Below are 17,230 nucleotides of genomic sequence, written 5' to 3' on the forward strand. Positions count from 1 at the left end.
GGCTCATCTCTCCTTAAGGCAGGATTTGATTTCATTCCTATGAAGTAAACAAGCACAGGGCTGACTCCAACAGAGAGACAGGGGATTTAGTAGCACCAAAGTCAGACAACTACACAATCATTACTTCCAATCATCTTTAGAATATCCCCCCAAAAACATCCCAGAGAACTGGACCCCAGCAATGTGATGTGTAAGGGAGGGGGTGAGGTCTGCAGGATGCCACAGTATGACCTTCTAATGAAGGGTGCTTTACTGACATCACAGTAGGGGGATATATCCAATTCATTCAAATGTATGTTTTTGGGTGATAAATCAAGGTTTTTGTTACCTTTTAAGTCCATTTGTCCTCGTGTTGTCTTTTTGGTCTCGTCTCCTGTGCTGTGTACACCTTCAATTCTCACATACACACACAAAGCCCCTCCCCCTGCCTCTCACACCAACACAGCTGAGAGATCACATCTTCCTCTCTGACAAGTGGCCTCAACTCGCTATTTAAATTTGAGGTTTGGTCAAACAGAATGGGTCATATCGACACCGAAGCACAGAGATATTATTTTATTGTAAAAGAGAAGTTACCTTTTCTAACTCGTCTCAACTACTCAGATTCCACACAGAACTGACACTACTAAAACGGGAGTATCAATGAACATTGATTCTGGAAAATGAATCTCAGTTTGTGGTGTGCCGCATTGGGGTACCACGTAGGGCTGTGGCGGTCATGAAGTTGTCAGCCAGTGATTGTCAAGAAAATAACTGTCTCACGGTAATTGACCATTAATTAACAAACATGTTTACAATCTCCTGGCTTCCACACATAGCCTACAAACCACTGATGCTGACCTTTGGAACATCTACATTTTAAAAAGTCTAATAAATCCATGTAATATAGCCTATACCTTCACAATAAATCCATTATTTATTTTAGACAGGTCTAAAGCAACATGATATGAAGAAAATGCAGTCTACTCCAGAAGAACAGAATAGCATACTCTGAGTTGTCCTTATGTTAGGTCCTGATCTGACGATGCCATATGGCTGTGGGCTACACTCGTTCATTAAGCAGACAACATTTGCTTAGAATTCTGTCGCATTATTTTATAGTATGAAGAACACAATTGAACATAGCTGAATAAAATAGAAACAATATTTTCTCCAAACGATTTCTGAGGGAGTGTGGGCATGCTGATATTCTGTGTTGAGTGGTGAACAAAGAAAGGCTGCATGATGCAACTCTAATGATTTGAAAATAGTTGCATGAAAAGCATGAACTCGGATTTGTTTCTTGCACAGGCTGCACACACTTCATCAGTCTCTCAATCACAATTTGAAAAGCACTTGATAATATTCTCACCAGACCTCAAATTTCCCAGTGGTATGCTCCTTGTGAGGCTGTGATGCCCCCTAAAAAAAATCCATGCCTTTGGCCAAAGTGGACCTTTTGCCCTTGGGCTGAATATAATTATAATTCCCTTCTCCCGGCTGCCAATCGCTGTGCATTGAAGGGCCTTTCCCTCACATAGCTCTGTCAGATATCTCAATTCTTATTAGCTAATGACCGCAATTGATCGGGTCCTTTTCATAGGCATCTCAGCTCCGAAGTAGGCTTCAAGTGAAGACAGACATCGGGAATGCAACGGTGTGCGTCCTTCTTATCCAATTCTGAGACGCATATTGAAGATGTTAGAAGAACTGTCCACATGTACTTTTCATCAGCCAACAAGATAAGTAGGCTAACCAACAGCAAAAGCACTAGCCTATGTCAATCTACTATACCCCCTTAGTACAAAAGTTTACCAAACCCCGGATCTAATAGGACTAACGTACCTGAAATATACATGTAACCACCGTACACCGTCCCTGCATGGCCGTAGTGTGGCTCGTTCATTTTAGCGACGTACGTCCACTCGTTTGTCCTGGGGTTGTAGCACTCCACTGTGGCTGCATGGGGAAGAAAGAGAGGAGAAAACAAACAGAGTATTAAAGGGGAAAGTAGTTCAAGAGAGAACTAAGGAGAACAAACATAGCTGCAAACGCAGCCTTGGAGGGTGTCAGTGAGGGAGCTACTGAACCAGGAACCTAAATACAAAGCATACATCCCCCCACCAACCACCACTCCCCTCCCTAGCCCCTTCCCCAGCCCCTACCCTGCAGTGACTCTAGTCTATACCGAGAGTCTAGGGAGTATGCATCTACTCCCCATTACATAATTAGGGCCTACTCTGTACCACTCCACTTATCATAATTCAGTAGTGTGTATGGTGCCAGACTGGGATCTTCTCTTCACTCCATCTGGAACCTCTCAATTGTGCAGTGATTTGTCAGGTTAGAAAATGATTTGTCCAATCAAGTTTCCAGACAGAGGGCAAAGCTGACTTCTCAAGCTGGCTGGCACCCGGGCAGAATGGTTAAGGAGTCTCCATATGGCAGTTGGAAGTAGAAATCATATTATCAGGAAGTCTAAAGGAGAAGCTGGTTTGGAGGGTGATGGGGTTTTAGATACCACCTGACTGTCCAGGTGATCAGGTCAAACACTCAACCCTCCTTTGTCGTAGCCCTGGCTAGGGCTCTGACAGTCATGGACATTTGGATGATCGTTCTTAGTCAGGCAAATGGAAGAGCAAAATATTTTATTTTAATTTTATTTTATTTAAAGGGGCAGTGGGGTCAAAAAACGTGATTATCATCATATTTCCACACTAGGAGGTTGAAATAACACTCTGAAATTGTGAAAATGATAATGTCCTTTTAGTGTAAGACTCCCAAGGGTCAAATCGGCACCGTTTTGGCACATAGGCTACCAGTGTTTCCCAAACTCAGTCCTGGGGACCCCAAGGGGTGCACATTTTGGTTTTTGCTCTAGTACTACACAGCTGATTCAAATAATTAAAGCTTGATGATTAGTGCACCCCATGGGGTCCAGAAAATGGTTTGGGAAATAATGGTAGCCTATGTGCCAACATGGTGCTGATTTGACCCATGGGATCTAATCCCTGGGACCTACCTATAGGGTTTAACCCAGGCCCAGATACAAAGAGCTCTGGCTACAGTTCTGATAGAGCAGTCCCAGTGGACCAAATGGATGGTTTCCAATTCAGAGCATCACTACATCACGTTGTCATCATTATCTCACTAAGGCCAGTGTTCACTTCTCCAATATTTCCTGTGAGAACTTGTCAAAGGGAAGCAGCCTAGGCCTAATTAACATTAACAGTCCATATCATTCCAAGAAGAAGACATATCTTTAGTGAACTTTACTGGGAGACTAAAACGGCAGCACCAGGCATTTAGTGATTCATTAGAACCCTACTAAAATCAGTCATCTGTTCTCTCTCTATTCTCTATCTACTACTTCCTACACAGTTCCTAAACAATAACTGATGACTTGCAAGAATGCATTCTGAAAAATATTCAAAGCTTAAAAATGAAGTAATAGCCCCAGCTAACAAGTACATTTTCACTTGTCCTTAGAGTGCTTGGTGCTTTAAGGTATACATGCAAATGAGTGCTCAAGAACTTTCTTTTACATGCTGTTATATTTACAAGAGCGTCCTACAAATGAATTATTCAAACATCAGAGATAGCTGTGCTGTCATTGTTCCTCACATGTTTGTACTCTGGCTGTCTCAGTGGATTAATATGACAGGCCTTCACATGGACAGTTATGGAGAGAGGCCATAGAGGTATAAACAGGATGGATGTCCTTTAAACCTGAAAATATAACCACATCATCCATCAGAACTTATGTTAACAAATGGTTGTGTGTGTTCGCGTGTGTCACTGTAGACGCATGCACACACATCACCATCCTGTACTCTCAAACCACCCTGACTGAGGGGAGCCTTTCATGTTCTTTAAATCTTTTAAAATAAGCTGACAGAACCTCAGGAACAAATCAAAGTTTCAAAACCCTCCCTCCTCCGCATAGCTACATCAAAAACGATTTATGTTCAAAAGGCTGAACTCTGCATTTGAAACAAGTGATTGAATGTCTGAGTGCCAGACTGGCTTCCCAAGGATAACAGGCACTAACCAGCCAAGGAGACTGTCCATTCAGAGTGTACTCGTGCACGCACGTGCAGGGCCCCCCCCCGAGGACCCATGCCCAATGTGGTAATTACAGCCCAGAGCCCAGAGGAGCAGAGTGGATAGCATGACCTGGCCAGCTTGTCCCCTGCAATTACAGGGCTGCATCGAGGTAGTAGGGTGGCACTCTGCAATGAGAGTCTATGTGCTGAGCTGAGCTGAGCACTGACATCAGATCACAGTATCCTGCAATGCTACTTACAAACATTCCACCCTGACCACCACCTCCTTCACCTTGAGGTTTCTGCTGCAGTCGTTCACAGGGTCTGGCTGCAGCTAGTCCTCCCTCATCTCATCCTACACTCTGCCTGGTCCAGGGCTATGCCACAATCACACAGCCACCTGTGCTACACCAAGTTGTGACAACTGCTGTGCCTTGCATTTGACCATTTCCTGTGACATGTCCCTTTCCAAATATACCCAGACATGTTAAGCATCAGAGCAGGACTACAAGCAGCGTGATAAACCGACCCTGGTGAATTAAACTAACCCAGCTCTCCGGCAGCGTTGCGGCCGCCCACGGCGTAGAGGTGTCCCTTGAGAGCGCTGAGGTGGAAGAAGGTGCGCTTCTCGTTAAGGCACGCCACCTGCATCCACTTGTTGTAGCGCGGGTCGTACCGGAACACCGTGTCCACCGCTGTCTTGCCTTTAGTGTCGTAGTTGCTCTGGCCTCCTACCACGAAGAGGAAGTTGCCGATGACGGCGATGCCGTGCTGGTAACGGGGGGCGTCCATGGGCGCCAGCGCCTTCCACTCGTGGGCCTTCTCGTCAAAGAGACGCAGCTCCTTACTGACCACCAGCTGCTGGCGCAGGACGCCACCCAGGGTGACCAGGTGGCCGCTGTCTGAGCGGATGGCCGTCCTCTCTGACTGCATGACCGGCTGCATGTAGGGCATCATCTGGTAGTTGCTGGCCTCTAGGAGGAGGTTGACGCAGGTGTTGTCTGTGCGCATAAAGTCCACAGTCTGCACGTGGTTGATGAGCTCCTGGGGGTTCATGAGGGGGAAGCGGATGTTCTTCATGAGCTTGGGGGCGTGGTCCATGCGCCCGTCCTCATAGCGGAGCCAGCGGCATGCAGCCTTGAACAGGTCCAGCTCGCTGCAGTGCTTCAGACTGTTACTGGACAGAACGAAGGCCAGCCGCTCAAAGGGCAACTTGACAAAGTCCCCCGTGCCCAGCAGCGAGGGGAAGTTCTTGAGGATGAAGTTATTAACGTATTTGTCTACCTCGGTGAGGTTGTATGTGTTAGCGATGCGCCCCACCTCCACACAGTTATCCAAGGACACCTGCAGCCAAGGAGAGGGGAAGCAGTGAGAAGCAACCACTCTCAATCACACACAGAAACACTACACAAACACATTTTACACAGTGATTTTACTGCAGACCAAATGTAGATTTTAAAGTAAGCAGTAGGGTAGAGTAGTCAGATATCTTAAACTACTGAGTATAACCCCCCTGGCTGGTTCTAAAGGGCTGAGCTAGATGGCTGAGCAGGCTGTGTTAGGTTCCTTACCCCAGATATGAGAAAGACCTTGCAGAAGTCTAGCACCGGGAGGATCTGGAGGAAGCTGGCTGCCTCCAGTGTGTCCTGCAGGTTCTCCATGTTGAGAGACAGCTTGGCCGTGTAGATGAAGTCTATGATCTTCTTCAGGCCTATTCGGTTGACACCATGAAGCTTGATACACATCAAATCCTGTTCCTTCATTCCACCTGCGTGATGAGGCGAGAGAGGAGCATTATACAATGCACCAGTCAGATAAAAACAGAACTGCATCACCTATGAGCTCTACCTTTGACAGTCAAGGCCAACCGAAGAAACAGATGCCACCTCACCAAGCTTTCACACATCTACCATTATGGTTTCATGTAAAGGAAATGTATTCGCCAAAGCCTGAAGACTGTTGTATAATTCACCCAGAAAGGGCTGTGAGTTGCAGTAAAAAGCATTTGCCCAGCGTCGCAGCAGCATACTTCCCCTCCTTACTACAGGCATAAACTGTGACTCACTTCCCTCTTAACACATCTATTTCAGCTCAACAACACTTGTGAACCTCTGAGATACGCTGCACACTTGTCAAATATCTGTTCAACCACTTTACACGTATTAAGGCTTTCCAATTTTGGCTGTTAAGAAAAGGACATAATATTGCCTAACTTTTGGGGAATAACTCCATCTATCAAAGTTATTTCTATTCACATCATCAGTGAGGCAGTTGCTAAGCTACAACAAGAAGAAATAAAAGAAAAACCGAAATGCTGAATATCGTTGCTGTTCACAGAAATGATTTCCCAGGCATTGTACAATAAAATAAAGCACATTTCTAAACAACGCCAGGCTCATCTCCGTGATGAATGCAATATTTGCATTGTCTTGTGAAAAGCCTTATTATTTTGCTAAAAGCACAAGGCAAATCAAAACCTTAACGCCTGGGGAAAAGGCCTGATGTCTAATTCAAGGTAAGGTACACTCTATATTAGAGGTCGACCGATTAATCGGAATGGCCGATTAATTAGGGCCGATTTCAAGTTTTCATAACAATCAGAAATCGGTATTTCTGGACACCAATTTCTTTTTTTTACACCTTTATTTAGCCATATTTTAAATTTGATTTTACCTTTATTTAACTAGGCAAGTCAGTTAAGAACACATTCCTAGTTTCAATGACGGCCTAAAAGCGGTGGGTTAACTGCCTTGTTCAGGGGCAGAACAACAGATTTTTACCTTGTCAGCTCGGGGATTCAATCTGGCAACCTTGCGGTTAACTAGTCCAACGCTCTAACCACCTGCCATACATTACACTCCACGAGGTGCCTGCCTGTTACACGAATGCAGTCAGAAGCCAAGGTGAGTTGCTAGCTAGCAATAAACGTATCCTATAAAAAACACATCTTATAATCACTAGTCAACTACACATGGTTGATGATATTACTAGTTTATCTAGCGTGTCCTGCGCTGCATATAATCAATGCGGTGCGCATTTGCGAAAAAGGACGGCCGTTGCTCCAACGTGTATCTAACCGTAAACATCAATAACTTTCTAAAAAAAAAATGTTTTAAATTGTGTATGTATTTTTAAACCTGCATATTTAGTTAATATTGCCTGCTAACATGAATTTATTTTAACTAGGGAAATTGTGACACTTCTCTTGCAACAGAGTCAGGGTATATGCAGCAGTTTGGGCCACCTGGCTCATTGCGAACTGTGTTAAGATTATGCCAGGTGCACGGTGTTTCCTCCGACACATTGGTGCGGCTGGCTTCCGGGTTGGATGCGCGCTGTGTTAAGAAGCAGTGCGGCTTGGTTGGATTGTGTATCGGAGGACGCATGACTTTCAACCTTAGTCTCTCCCGAGCCCATACGGGAGTTGTAGCAATGAGACAAGACAACAATTGGACAACACAAAATTGGGGAGAAAAGGGGTAAAAAAAAAAAGGTATTTCTTCCTAACAAAGACAGCCAACTTTGCCAAACGAGGGATGATTTAATAACAAAAGCGCATTTGCCAAAAAAGCACAATCGTTGCCACACTGTACCTAACCATAAACATCAATGCCCTTCTTAAAATCAATACACAGAAGTATATATATAAGTAATCCTTCTCACCCCCCCCCCCTTAAAAGATTTAGATGCACTATTGTAAAGTGGCTGTTCCACTGGATGTCATAAGGTGAATGCACCAATTTGTAAGTCGCTCTGGATAAGAGCGTCTGCTAAATGACTTAAATGTAATGTAAATGTAAACCTGCATATTTAGCTAAAATAAATCCAGTTAGCAAACAATATTAACCAGGTGAAATTGTGTCACTTCTCTTGCGTTCATTGCACGCAGAGTCAGTGTATATACAACAGTTTGGGCCGCCTGGCTCGTTGCAAAATAATTTGCCAGAATTTTACATAATTATGACATAACATTGAAGGTTGTTATGGATGCCACCCGTTAGATAAAATACGGAACGGTTCTGTATTTCACTGAAAGAATAAACGTTTTGTTTTCGAAATGATAGTTTCCGGATTCGACCATATTAATGACCAAAGGCTCGTATTTCTGTGTGTTAATTATGTTATAATTTAGTCTATGATTTGATATTTGATAGAGCAGTCTGACTGAGCAATGGTAGGCAGCAGCAGGCTCGTACGCATTCATACAAACAGCACTTTCATGCGTTTTGCCAGCAGCTCTTCGCAATGCTTCAAGCATTGAGCTGTTTATGAGTTCAAGCCTATCAACTCCCGAGATTAGGCTGGTGTAACCGATGTGAAATGGCTAGTTAGTTAGTTAGCGGGGTGCGCGCTAATAGTGTTTCAATCGGTGACGTCACTCGCTCTGAGACTTGGAGTAGTTGTTTCCCTTGCTCTGCAAGGGCCGTGGCTTTTGTGGAGCGATGGGTAACAATGCTTCGAGGGTGGCTGTTGTCGATGTGTTCCGGGTTCAAGCCCAGGTAGGGGCGAGGAGAGGGACGGAAGCTATACTGTTACACTGGCAATACTGAAGTGCCTATAAGAACATCCAATAGTCAAAGGTTTATGAAATACAAATGGTATAGAGAGAAATAGTCCTATAATTCCTATAATAACTACAACCTAAAACTAATTACCTGGGAATATTGAAGACTCATGTTAAAAGGAACCACCAGCTTTCATATGTTCTCATGTTCTGAGCAAGGAACTTAAACGTCAGCTTTTTTACATGGCACATATTGCAGTTTTACTTTCTTTTCCAACACTTTATTTTTGCAATATTTAAACCAAATTGAACATGTGTCATTATTTGAGGCTAAATTGATGTTATTGATGTATTATATTAAGTTAAAATAAGTGTTCATAAAGTACTGTTGTAATTGTCATTATTACAAATAAATCTAAAAGAAAAATCGGCCAATTAATCGGTAGCGGCTTTTTTTGGGGGTCCCCCAATAATCGGTATCGGTGTTGAAAAATCATAATCGGTTGACCTCTACTATATACAAAAGTATGTGGACGACCCTTCAAATGAGTGGATTTGGCTATTTCAGCCACACCCGTTGCTGACAACTGTATAAAATCCATAAAGTTAGTTTGTCAAATTGCTGCCCAGGTCAACTATAAGTGCTGTTAATGTGAAGTGGAAATGTCTGGGAGCAACAACGGCTCAGACACTAAGTGGTAGGCTACACAAGCTCACAGAACGGGACCACCACATGCTGAAGCGCGTAGTGCGTAAAAATCGTCTGTCCTCGGTTGCAATACTCACTACCGAGTTCCAAACTGCCTCTGGAAGCAACGTCAGCACAAGAACTGTTCTTCGGAAGCTTTGTGAAATGGGTTTTCATGGCCGAGCAGTCTCACACAAGCCTAAGACCACCATGCGCAATGCCAAGCGTCGGCTGGAGTGTTGTAAAGCTTTCCGCCATTGAACTCTGGAGCAGTGGAAACACGTTCTCTGGAGTGATTAATCACACTTAACCATTTGGCAGTTTGGTGGACAAATCTGGGTTTGGTGGATGCCAGAAGAATGCTACCTGCCGAATGCATAATGCCAACTGTAAAGTTTGGTGGATGAGGAATAATGGTCTGGGGCTGTTTTTCATGGTTCGGTCTAAGCCCCTTAGATTCAGTGAAGGGAAATGTGAAGGGAAATCTTAACGCTACTGCATACAATGAATGACATTCTACACAATTCTGTGCTTCCTAATCGCCCAACCGCACGAATGTTCTTGTGGCTGAATGGAAGAATGTTCCCTCAGCAATGTTTCAACATCTAATGGAAAGCCTTCCAAGAAGAGTGGAGGCTGTTATAGCAGCAAATGGGGGGACCAACTCCATATTAATGCCCATGATTTTGGAATGAGATGTTCGACGAGCAGTTGCCCACATACTTTTGGTCATGTAGTGTAGCTTGTCAGATTGTAGAGATGACAGAGGAAGTAAATAGCAGCATCTCAAACCCTGGAGGATTCACGTTGTGCTTAAAGAGAAAGCACTTTGGGAGAAGCCTCTTTCGGGGAGATTGACACGTTAATAATATTTCCATCAACCAGGCAGGAGAAACAAGACAGAGACCAACAACGCCCTTCTGATTCGCCATGGCTTGCACACACAGAGACAAAGACACAGACAGACACACAGACAGAGACAGAGACAGAGACAGACAGACAGACACAGACAGACAAAGACACACAAAGACACACAGAGACAGACACACACAGACACACACAGACAAAGACACACACACACAGACAAAGACACACAGACAGAGACAGACAAAGACACACAGACAGAGACAGACAGAGACACACAGACAGAGACAGACAAAGACACACAGACAGAGACAGACAAAGACACACAGACAAAGACACACAGACAGAGACACACAGACAGACAGAGACACACAGACAGACACAGACAGACAGACAGACAGACAGACAGACAGACACAGACAGACAGACAGACAGAGACAGACAGAGACAGACAGAGACAGACAGAGACAGACAGAGACAGACAGAGACAGACAGAGACAGACAGAGACAGACAGAGACAGACAGAGACAGAGACAGAGACAGACAGAGAGAGACAGACAGACAGACAGAGACAGAGACAGAGAGACAGAGACAGACAGAGAGACAGACAGAGACAGACAGACAGACAGACAGACAGACAGACAGACAGACAGAGACAGACAGACAGACAGACAGACAGACAGACAGACAGAGACAGACAGACAGACAGAGAGAGACAGACAGACAGACAGAGACAGACAGACAGACAGACAGACAGACAGACAGACAGACAGACAGACAGACAGACAGACAGACAGACAGACAGACAGACAGACAGACAGACAGACAGACAGACAGACAGAGACACACAGAGACAGACACACAAAGAGGCACACAGAGAGACAGACAGACACACACAGAGGCACACAGAGACAGACAGACAGAGACACACAGAGACAGACAGACAGAGACACACAGAGACAGACAGACACAGACAGACACAGACAGACAGAATGCTTCAATCAGAAGGAGATTTTCGCAACAACCAGACAACACAATGCTAACAGCTACAGAGCCCCAGAGTGGAGAGTGATTGATGGATGTGTGACAAGCAGGCTAATTCTCTGATCACTCAGTCTGTTAATGAACATTAAACACAATATGCTGTTATCCCATCCTGTGATTTGTGCTGCGGGTGAGAGACAGAGGCATATTGTCTTACCTGTGAACATGGCTTTGAAGTAGTCGCTGGAGGAGGCCATCATGGCGCGGTGCACTGGGAAGGCTTCGTCTCCGTCCCCCGCCACCAGCGTGACATCACACAGTAATCCCTCTATCCTCAGCTGGTCAAATCCCTGGGAAGGAGGGAGAGAGAGAGAGACCAGCCTGTTAGAGAGCTGCTCTGTGTACTGTGGAGAGACCCTATCTGTCCTGAACCATGGCCTCATTCCGGAGGGGCTCAACCTGCTCCCTATAGCCCTGCCCAGACTGTTACACCGAGACTGGATGATCCTAACTCAATCACTACACGACAGCGCTACCGTTTCATGACAACCTTCCTGCCAATAAAACACGTATATCCCTAAAATCATTATTTGTCTACCTTCATAAAGAAAATGTTACAGCATGTTTTACATTTCCTATTGATTTAATGTAAATTCCTCCCAGGAAAATATTTTTTGGGGGGTAAAACCAGACAAATACATGTTAAATGAATATGCCACAGAACTATAATGCTCACCCGGCTTAATAGCAATATGTAGCAATGATATCACATTTTCTACTGGTCAAATTGACGGTTTCTAGACGGCTTCCTTGACATTCCGAATACAAAGTCATTACTCCAGCAACATTTTTTTTAACGTTCTTATGTTGAGGAAAAACTGATGTCGATGTTAGCTAAATAGGACAATTATGGTGTTGTTAAACCCACAGTGGAGTCTAAATGCTTCTGCATGCTTCCCATCTGATGACAACATTTGGTGACGTTTTTGTTTGTTTTGGTCTTCGGCAAGGTTTTTTTTTTTTTACATTTATGAGGCAAGCCGAGGTCAGTAGCCGAAGTCTACGCCCAGTTGCCGGTGATTGGTCAACAGTAGGGATTCTTCAATAAGTTCTTCAATAAAGTGTTATTATTCAACAAAAAATATTTTTAACATTTTACCCCCTTTTTCTCCCCAATTTTGATCTTGTCTCATCACTGCAACTCCCCAAGAGGCTCAGAAGGCGAAGGTCGAGTTCATGCATCCTCCGAAACATGACCCACCAAGCTGCGCTTCTTAATTATTACGTGCCTGCTTAACTCGGAAGCTAGCCGCAACAATGTGTCGGAGGAAACACTGTTTACCTGATAAACAAGGTAAGCTTGCAGGCGCCCAGCCTGCCACAATGAGTCGCTAGAGAGCCACGAGCCAAGTAAAGCCATCCCCCGGCCAAACCCTCCCCTAGCCCGGGTTTACGCTGGGCCTATTGTGCGCTGCCCTATGGTACTACTGATCACGGACAGTTGTGCTGGCTACAACCAGGCCTGCCCTGAGAACAGTCTTGGTTTCCACTAATGAGATGCTGCTATAGTTACACTCGCAATGGTCCACCCATTATACCATCATTGACAAATTAATTATATTTCTATGGCAGCACATGCATTCAGGAGTAGAGGAAAGGAGGCAATGTGCATCTAAAAAAAACGTTTTTATTTCTTTGCTATTACCATCATCCAAAATTATATGACCATCACAGCCCTACTTGCAGCAACGACAGAGACAGTGTCAATGTGATTAAGTGACATCCTACATCAGCATTGGGCTAAATCACACGTATACACCCACTCTGTGCTGTGTTCCCGAGACCTTTTCAACACAATAATACGCTCTTCAACAGCAGGTAAAAAAAACTATTCACCAGCTAAAAGGCTATTACACTGTTGAAAGGAAACCTTTGGAGCACTCTGTCTAACAACACGTCCACACAACACACCTCCATCACAGTGGCAGGTTGTGGAATACACACAGTGTGGAAAGGTCACACATTGACTAGTCCAACAGCTTTCTGCCAGCTCCTGCCTGGCCTGGGGGCCCCTCTCTCTGTGACGACCTTCACATGTGGACAGAGACTGGCATGGGCAAGGCAGGCCTTGGAGTCTGACTCACTGAAGGACTCACTCACCATGTCTCTCCCTTCCAACTAGCTACTGTATATAAACAATATCATGGATTGCTTCTACAATGCAGTTGTTATTACGCTTTCTTTTTATCTTCTCATATGCAGAAGACATCTTGTTCTATGCGTGCAATGAAAAAAGTAGACCATTTCAACTAGAGGGAACAGTCCATTTCAATCCAACTTCACGAAGACACAGTTTGACAACTCTTTGTAGAGAGCATAACATACCGTTTTCAATGTTCTTAGAACATTTGAGTCAACGGAATAATGTACCGATCATCCTCCTTATCAAATGCAGTGAATGGGTATGAAAGTCAAGCCTTATATATCTTAACCAGCTTGCACACGTGACCCTGATTTATTCCGTTATTTATGTGCTTTGACCCTCCACACGCATCACATCCTGACTTCAGATGTGCCAGTGATTAGAGTGCGTGAGTCGTGTTCTTAGTGTGGGTGTGATTGTTAGAATTATAGAAAGGTGACGCGTTCCCTGCATTGTGAAAAAACTCAACAGATTTTTTCTAAGGCTGACCCCATTTAGTCGACAGGTCCATTGTTTGGTCGACAGAGATTTCTACCATGCCCAAACCCGGACACTTGCATGCGTGCGCCATCATGTGCAAATAGATTTTGTCCCCCCACACCAAACGCGATCACAAGACGCAGGTTGAAATGGATTAAACATGTAAGGCAATTTAGCTAGCTAGCTTGCAGTTGCTAGCTAATTTGTCCTATTAGCTAGCTTACTGTTGCTAGCTAATTTGTCCTGGGATATAAATGTTGAGTTGTTATTTTACCTGAAATGCACAAGGTCCTCTACTCTGACAATTAAGCCACACATAAAACGGTCAACCGATTAATTTCTTGTCGTCTCTCCTCCTTCCAGGCTTTTTCTTCTTTGGACTTTATATGGCAATTGGCATCTAACTTTCATAATAAGGTGTATTACCACAACCGACCAACTTTTAATCATCCACGTGGGTATAACCAATGAGGAGATGGCATGTGGGTATATGCAGGAATTGCACCGTGTTCAGCATCACAAATAAAACGGACTTCATTTTAGGGCTTGGCAATGCAGACACACGGCGTTTGCAAGCATTTTGCAACTCATGCATGGAGCGGTGTGGTCAGCATGTAGTCAAGCAGTCGCAAGACACCTGTCGCACCTGATTCGCGCCTGTCTCAGAGGACTAATCCATTGCGGAGGCCACGGGGACGGCACAGTCCATCACTTTAAGACATGTGATAGTGAAATTGTACATGGCTATATTATGTATTTAAAAAATGGTGCAACACTAAGAAATCCAAAATGATTTGATAACAAATGCGCTTTATGGATGTGGATATGGTCACTATATGCGGTTCTGAAACAATCTTCAGTGCGCCGTATAATTAATGAGCCTTTCCCTATGTTGCTATGTGCATACTAGCAAAATTAACCATCATATTGGGATTGAGAACAATGCTGCGGAGGCAGTCCTTGCCTTAAAAACTATTCGGACGGGATTAGTTTTACTGGGTGTGGTCGGGTAATGTAATTATGTGCACAAGCACAAAACACCACATCTGTCATTTTAGTCCCGTCCGAATCTGCCATGTCAGTAATTTGTACTGTTTTTGTGGCGAACTCAAAGGTCCTCTGATAATACTAGACCTATGCGAATCGACATCCCTGTGTTTTGAAATGTCTAAGTTGGACAGGTGTTTCTAACAGTTTGAGCAAGAAAACTATAACGGATTCGATACATTGAATGAAGTGCTGCGCATCATCAAAATATTTGAAGGTCCTATATGTATCAACTTTCACAGTGAATGTTTTTGTTCATACGTTTTGTGAGTATGAATTGAATATTGTCAAACTAGTTCTGTTAATAGATCGCAAAGCAGCATACAACTGACCTACATGTTGGGAAATAATAAGTTCACTTTCGCATCCACAGACTTAAAACGCATCTCAAGAGCAAGTGCACTGTTTAGCTCACATCTGAAGTCTGTGGGGCATTTAGGACGTCTAATGCGGATCGCTAAAATATCCTAATGATTATGATCACACTTCCTCAATTCAAATATTATTTCGACACTATACCAAAGACGGTTTGGTATGGTTTAGAAATTTGGGAACCAAGCTCGAGTTATCAGTGTAGCCCTTTTATCGTCTGGACTTGTCTTCACACCTAGAAAATAAAACACCAGGTGTCCGTTATAACTGTCAATTAATTAGAAAAAATGAAATAATTACAGGGAGCAGTTTGGAAAAAACGAATCCCATCCGAACCGTCCTCTGGAATAATGGAAATTCTGGTGTAATAATTACAACACCAACGTTGTCTAGTAATACTAGCCCCGTGCGAATAGGGCTTAGCCCAATTGTCTAAGAAAATTGAGGAGCGGGCAAACTCCAATTTATATTGGTATATAATCAATAGCCTAACTGTTAAATGTGCCTTGCTTTATTCATCATGCATATATATCTAATGAAATAAGACAAAAGCTGCTTCTGTTGCCATTGAGTGTTTGTTTTCTAGCCTACTGATTCCGTGTACACAGAGTCTCATGCAATGGCAAAATGTCGGATAAAGCAATTTCACATATTTGGCATTTATTATGCTGTAATTTCAGTTACAACAGACTAGTACTACTTATAATTTATTTTGTGTTGTTTACACTGTTCCAAACAGGCAGAAAAATAATATCGTAATCTAACAGCACGTGATTATCACAGATATGCAAGCAGCCCTCGCTCCTATTCCCTCCTTTTTTTATGATCTCCTTCTTATTGTTATTATTATTACGATCATCACTATAATAATAATAATAATAAAGTAATGTCATTATCATTACTTACAATGTTCCAAAAGGTCAGAAAAATGCAACTATTTTCTTGATCTCCTAAATCAAATGTCTTCCACACATCTGACTTCCCCTTTCCCTCATGAGAAACCATTATACATTCGCCCGTTTCGAGTTTCTTTTTCACGCCCTCAGCATTCATTTTGCTGTCGACATTACTGTGTTTGGAGTTTGTTATAAGCAATTTATTGATGTGACTATGATCGGCTATAGGTCGGGCCCTATTGGTCAGATGCGATGAAATGCGTCCATGTTTCACATAAAGAGAGCAAGGGTTGAGGGAACGGGGAATGTTTTTCCTAAACAAATTAGGGATTTCGGTAACATAGCTTTTGAGTCAGAAGCAAAAAAAGAAACTAAATGGCTGAAATGATGTAGCAGCTTCAGCACGGACAGCGCAATAAACACTTGCTGTGCTGTGGTGCCTTTTTGCTGCAGTAGAGAGGAGAGCGAGACAACGTGCACCAGTCACCGAGGCACTAGTGTTTTTTAAAGTGTGACCGCCGGGCTCGTTCTTGAGTCATGTGTGTTTCTTAATTTTTTAATCAAACAGTGTGCTTAAAACATCAGACAAACTCAGTACATTGTCTCCCGAGTGGCGCAGCAGTCTAAGTAAGGCAATGTATCTCAGTGCTTAGAAGTGTCACTACAGACCCTGGTTCATCCTTGTATCACAACCGGCCATGATCGGGAGTCCCATGGGGCAGCACACAACTGGCCAACAGAATTTGTTCTTAACTGACTAACCTAGTTAAATAAAGGTTCAATAGAAAAATATGTAGTTGGTTTTATTCAAACACATGGGTGTATCTGTCTATATATGGCAAAACAAGTTAGAACATTTAGAAAATGGTCAAAATGTTTTGTGCATGTGCTATGCAAAAACCTGGCAGTGAAATTCACACTTCTACTCAATCCAACATATTGAATTTAACTTCACACTGCTTAGTATATAATACTTCATAGAATGGCTGATTTGCTCATATTTGCAAAGGCCTTTCTGTGATTTGTCTAGAGGACTGGGAGGAAGGAATATAGATGCATAATGATCTGCTTGTTATTGTGTCAGTAAGGGGAAAACACTGCATAATGATCTGCTTGTTATTGTGTCAGTAAGGGGGAAACACTGCATAATGATCTGCTTGTTATTGT

At 43.5% G+C, this 17,230-nt stretch overlaps 1 protein-coding gene across 8 annotated transcripts in view; it reads right to left on the reverse strand.

Annotated features, from left to right (window-relative positions):
- The window catches only part of LOC124007098 (kelch-like protein 13), a 66,924-nt gene that overhangs the window by 8,407 nt on the left and 41,287 nt on the right, over positions 1 to 17,230 (reverse strand). For all 8 annotated transcript variants that reach the window (XM_046317400.1, XM_046317396.1, XM_046317399.1 and 5 more), the window contains 4 exons: positions 11,283 to 11,415; positions 5,597 to 5,793; positions 4,574 to 5,369; positions 1,825 to 1,938 (listed from right to left, as the gene is read on the reverse strand). In XM_046317400.1, coding sequence (XP_046173356.1) covers positions 1,825 to 1,938; positions 4,574 to 5,369; positions 5,597 to 5,793; positions 11,283 to 11,415 — 1,240 coding nt within the window. The remainder of the gene's footprint in view (positions 1 to 1,824; positions 1,939 to 4,573; positions 5,370 to 5,596; positions 5,794 to 11,282; positions 11,416 to 17,230) is intronic.

The sequence above is a fragment of the Oncorhynchus gorbuscha genome, linkage group LG20, assembly GCF_021184085.1.
Source record: "Oncorhynchus gorbuscha isolate QuinsamMale2020 ecotype Even-year linkage group LG20, OgorEven_v1.0, whole genome shotgun sequence".
NCBI classification, from domain to species: Eukaryota; Metazoa; Chordata; class Actinopteri; order Salmoniformes; family Salmonidae; genus Oncorhynchus; species Oncorhynchus gorbuscha.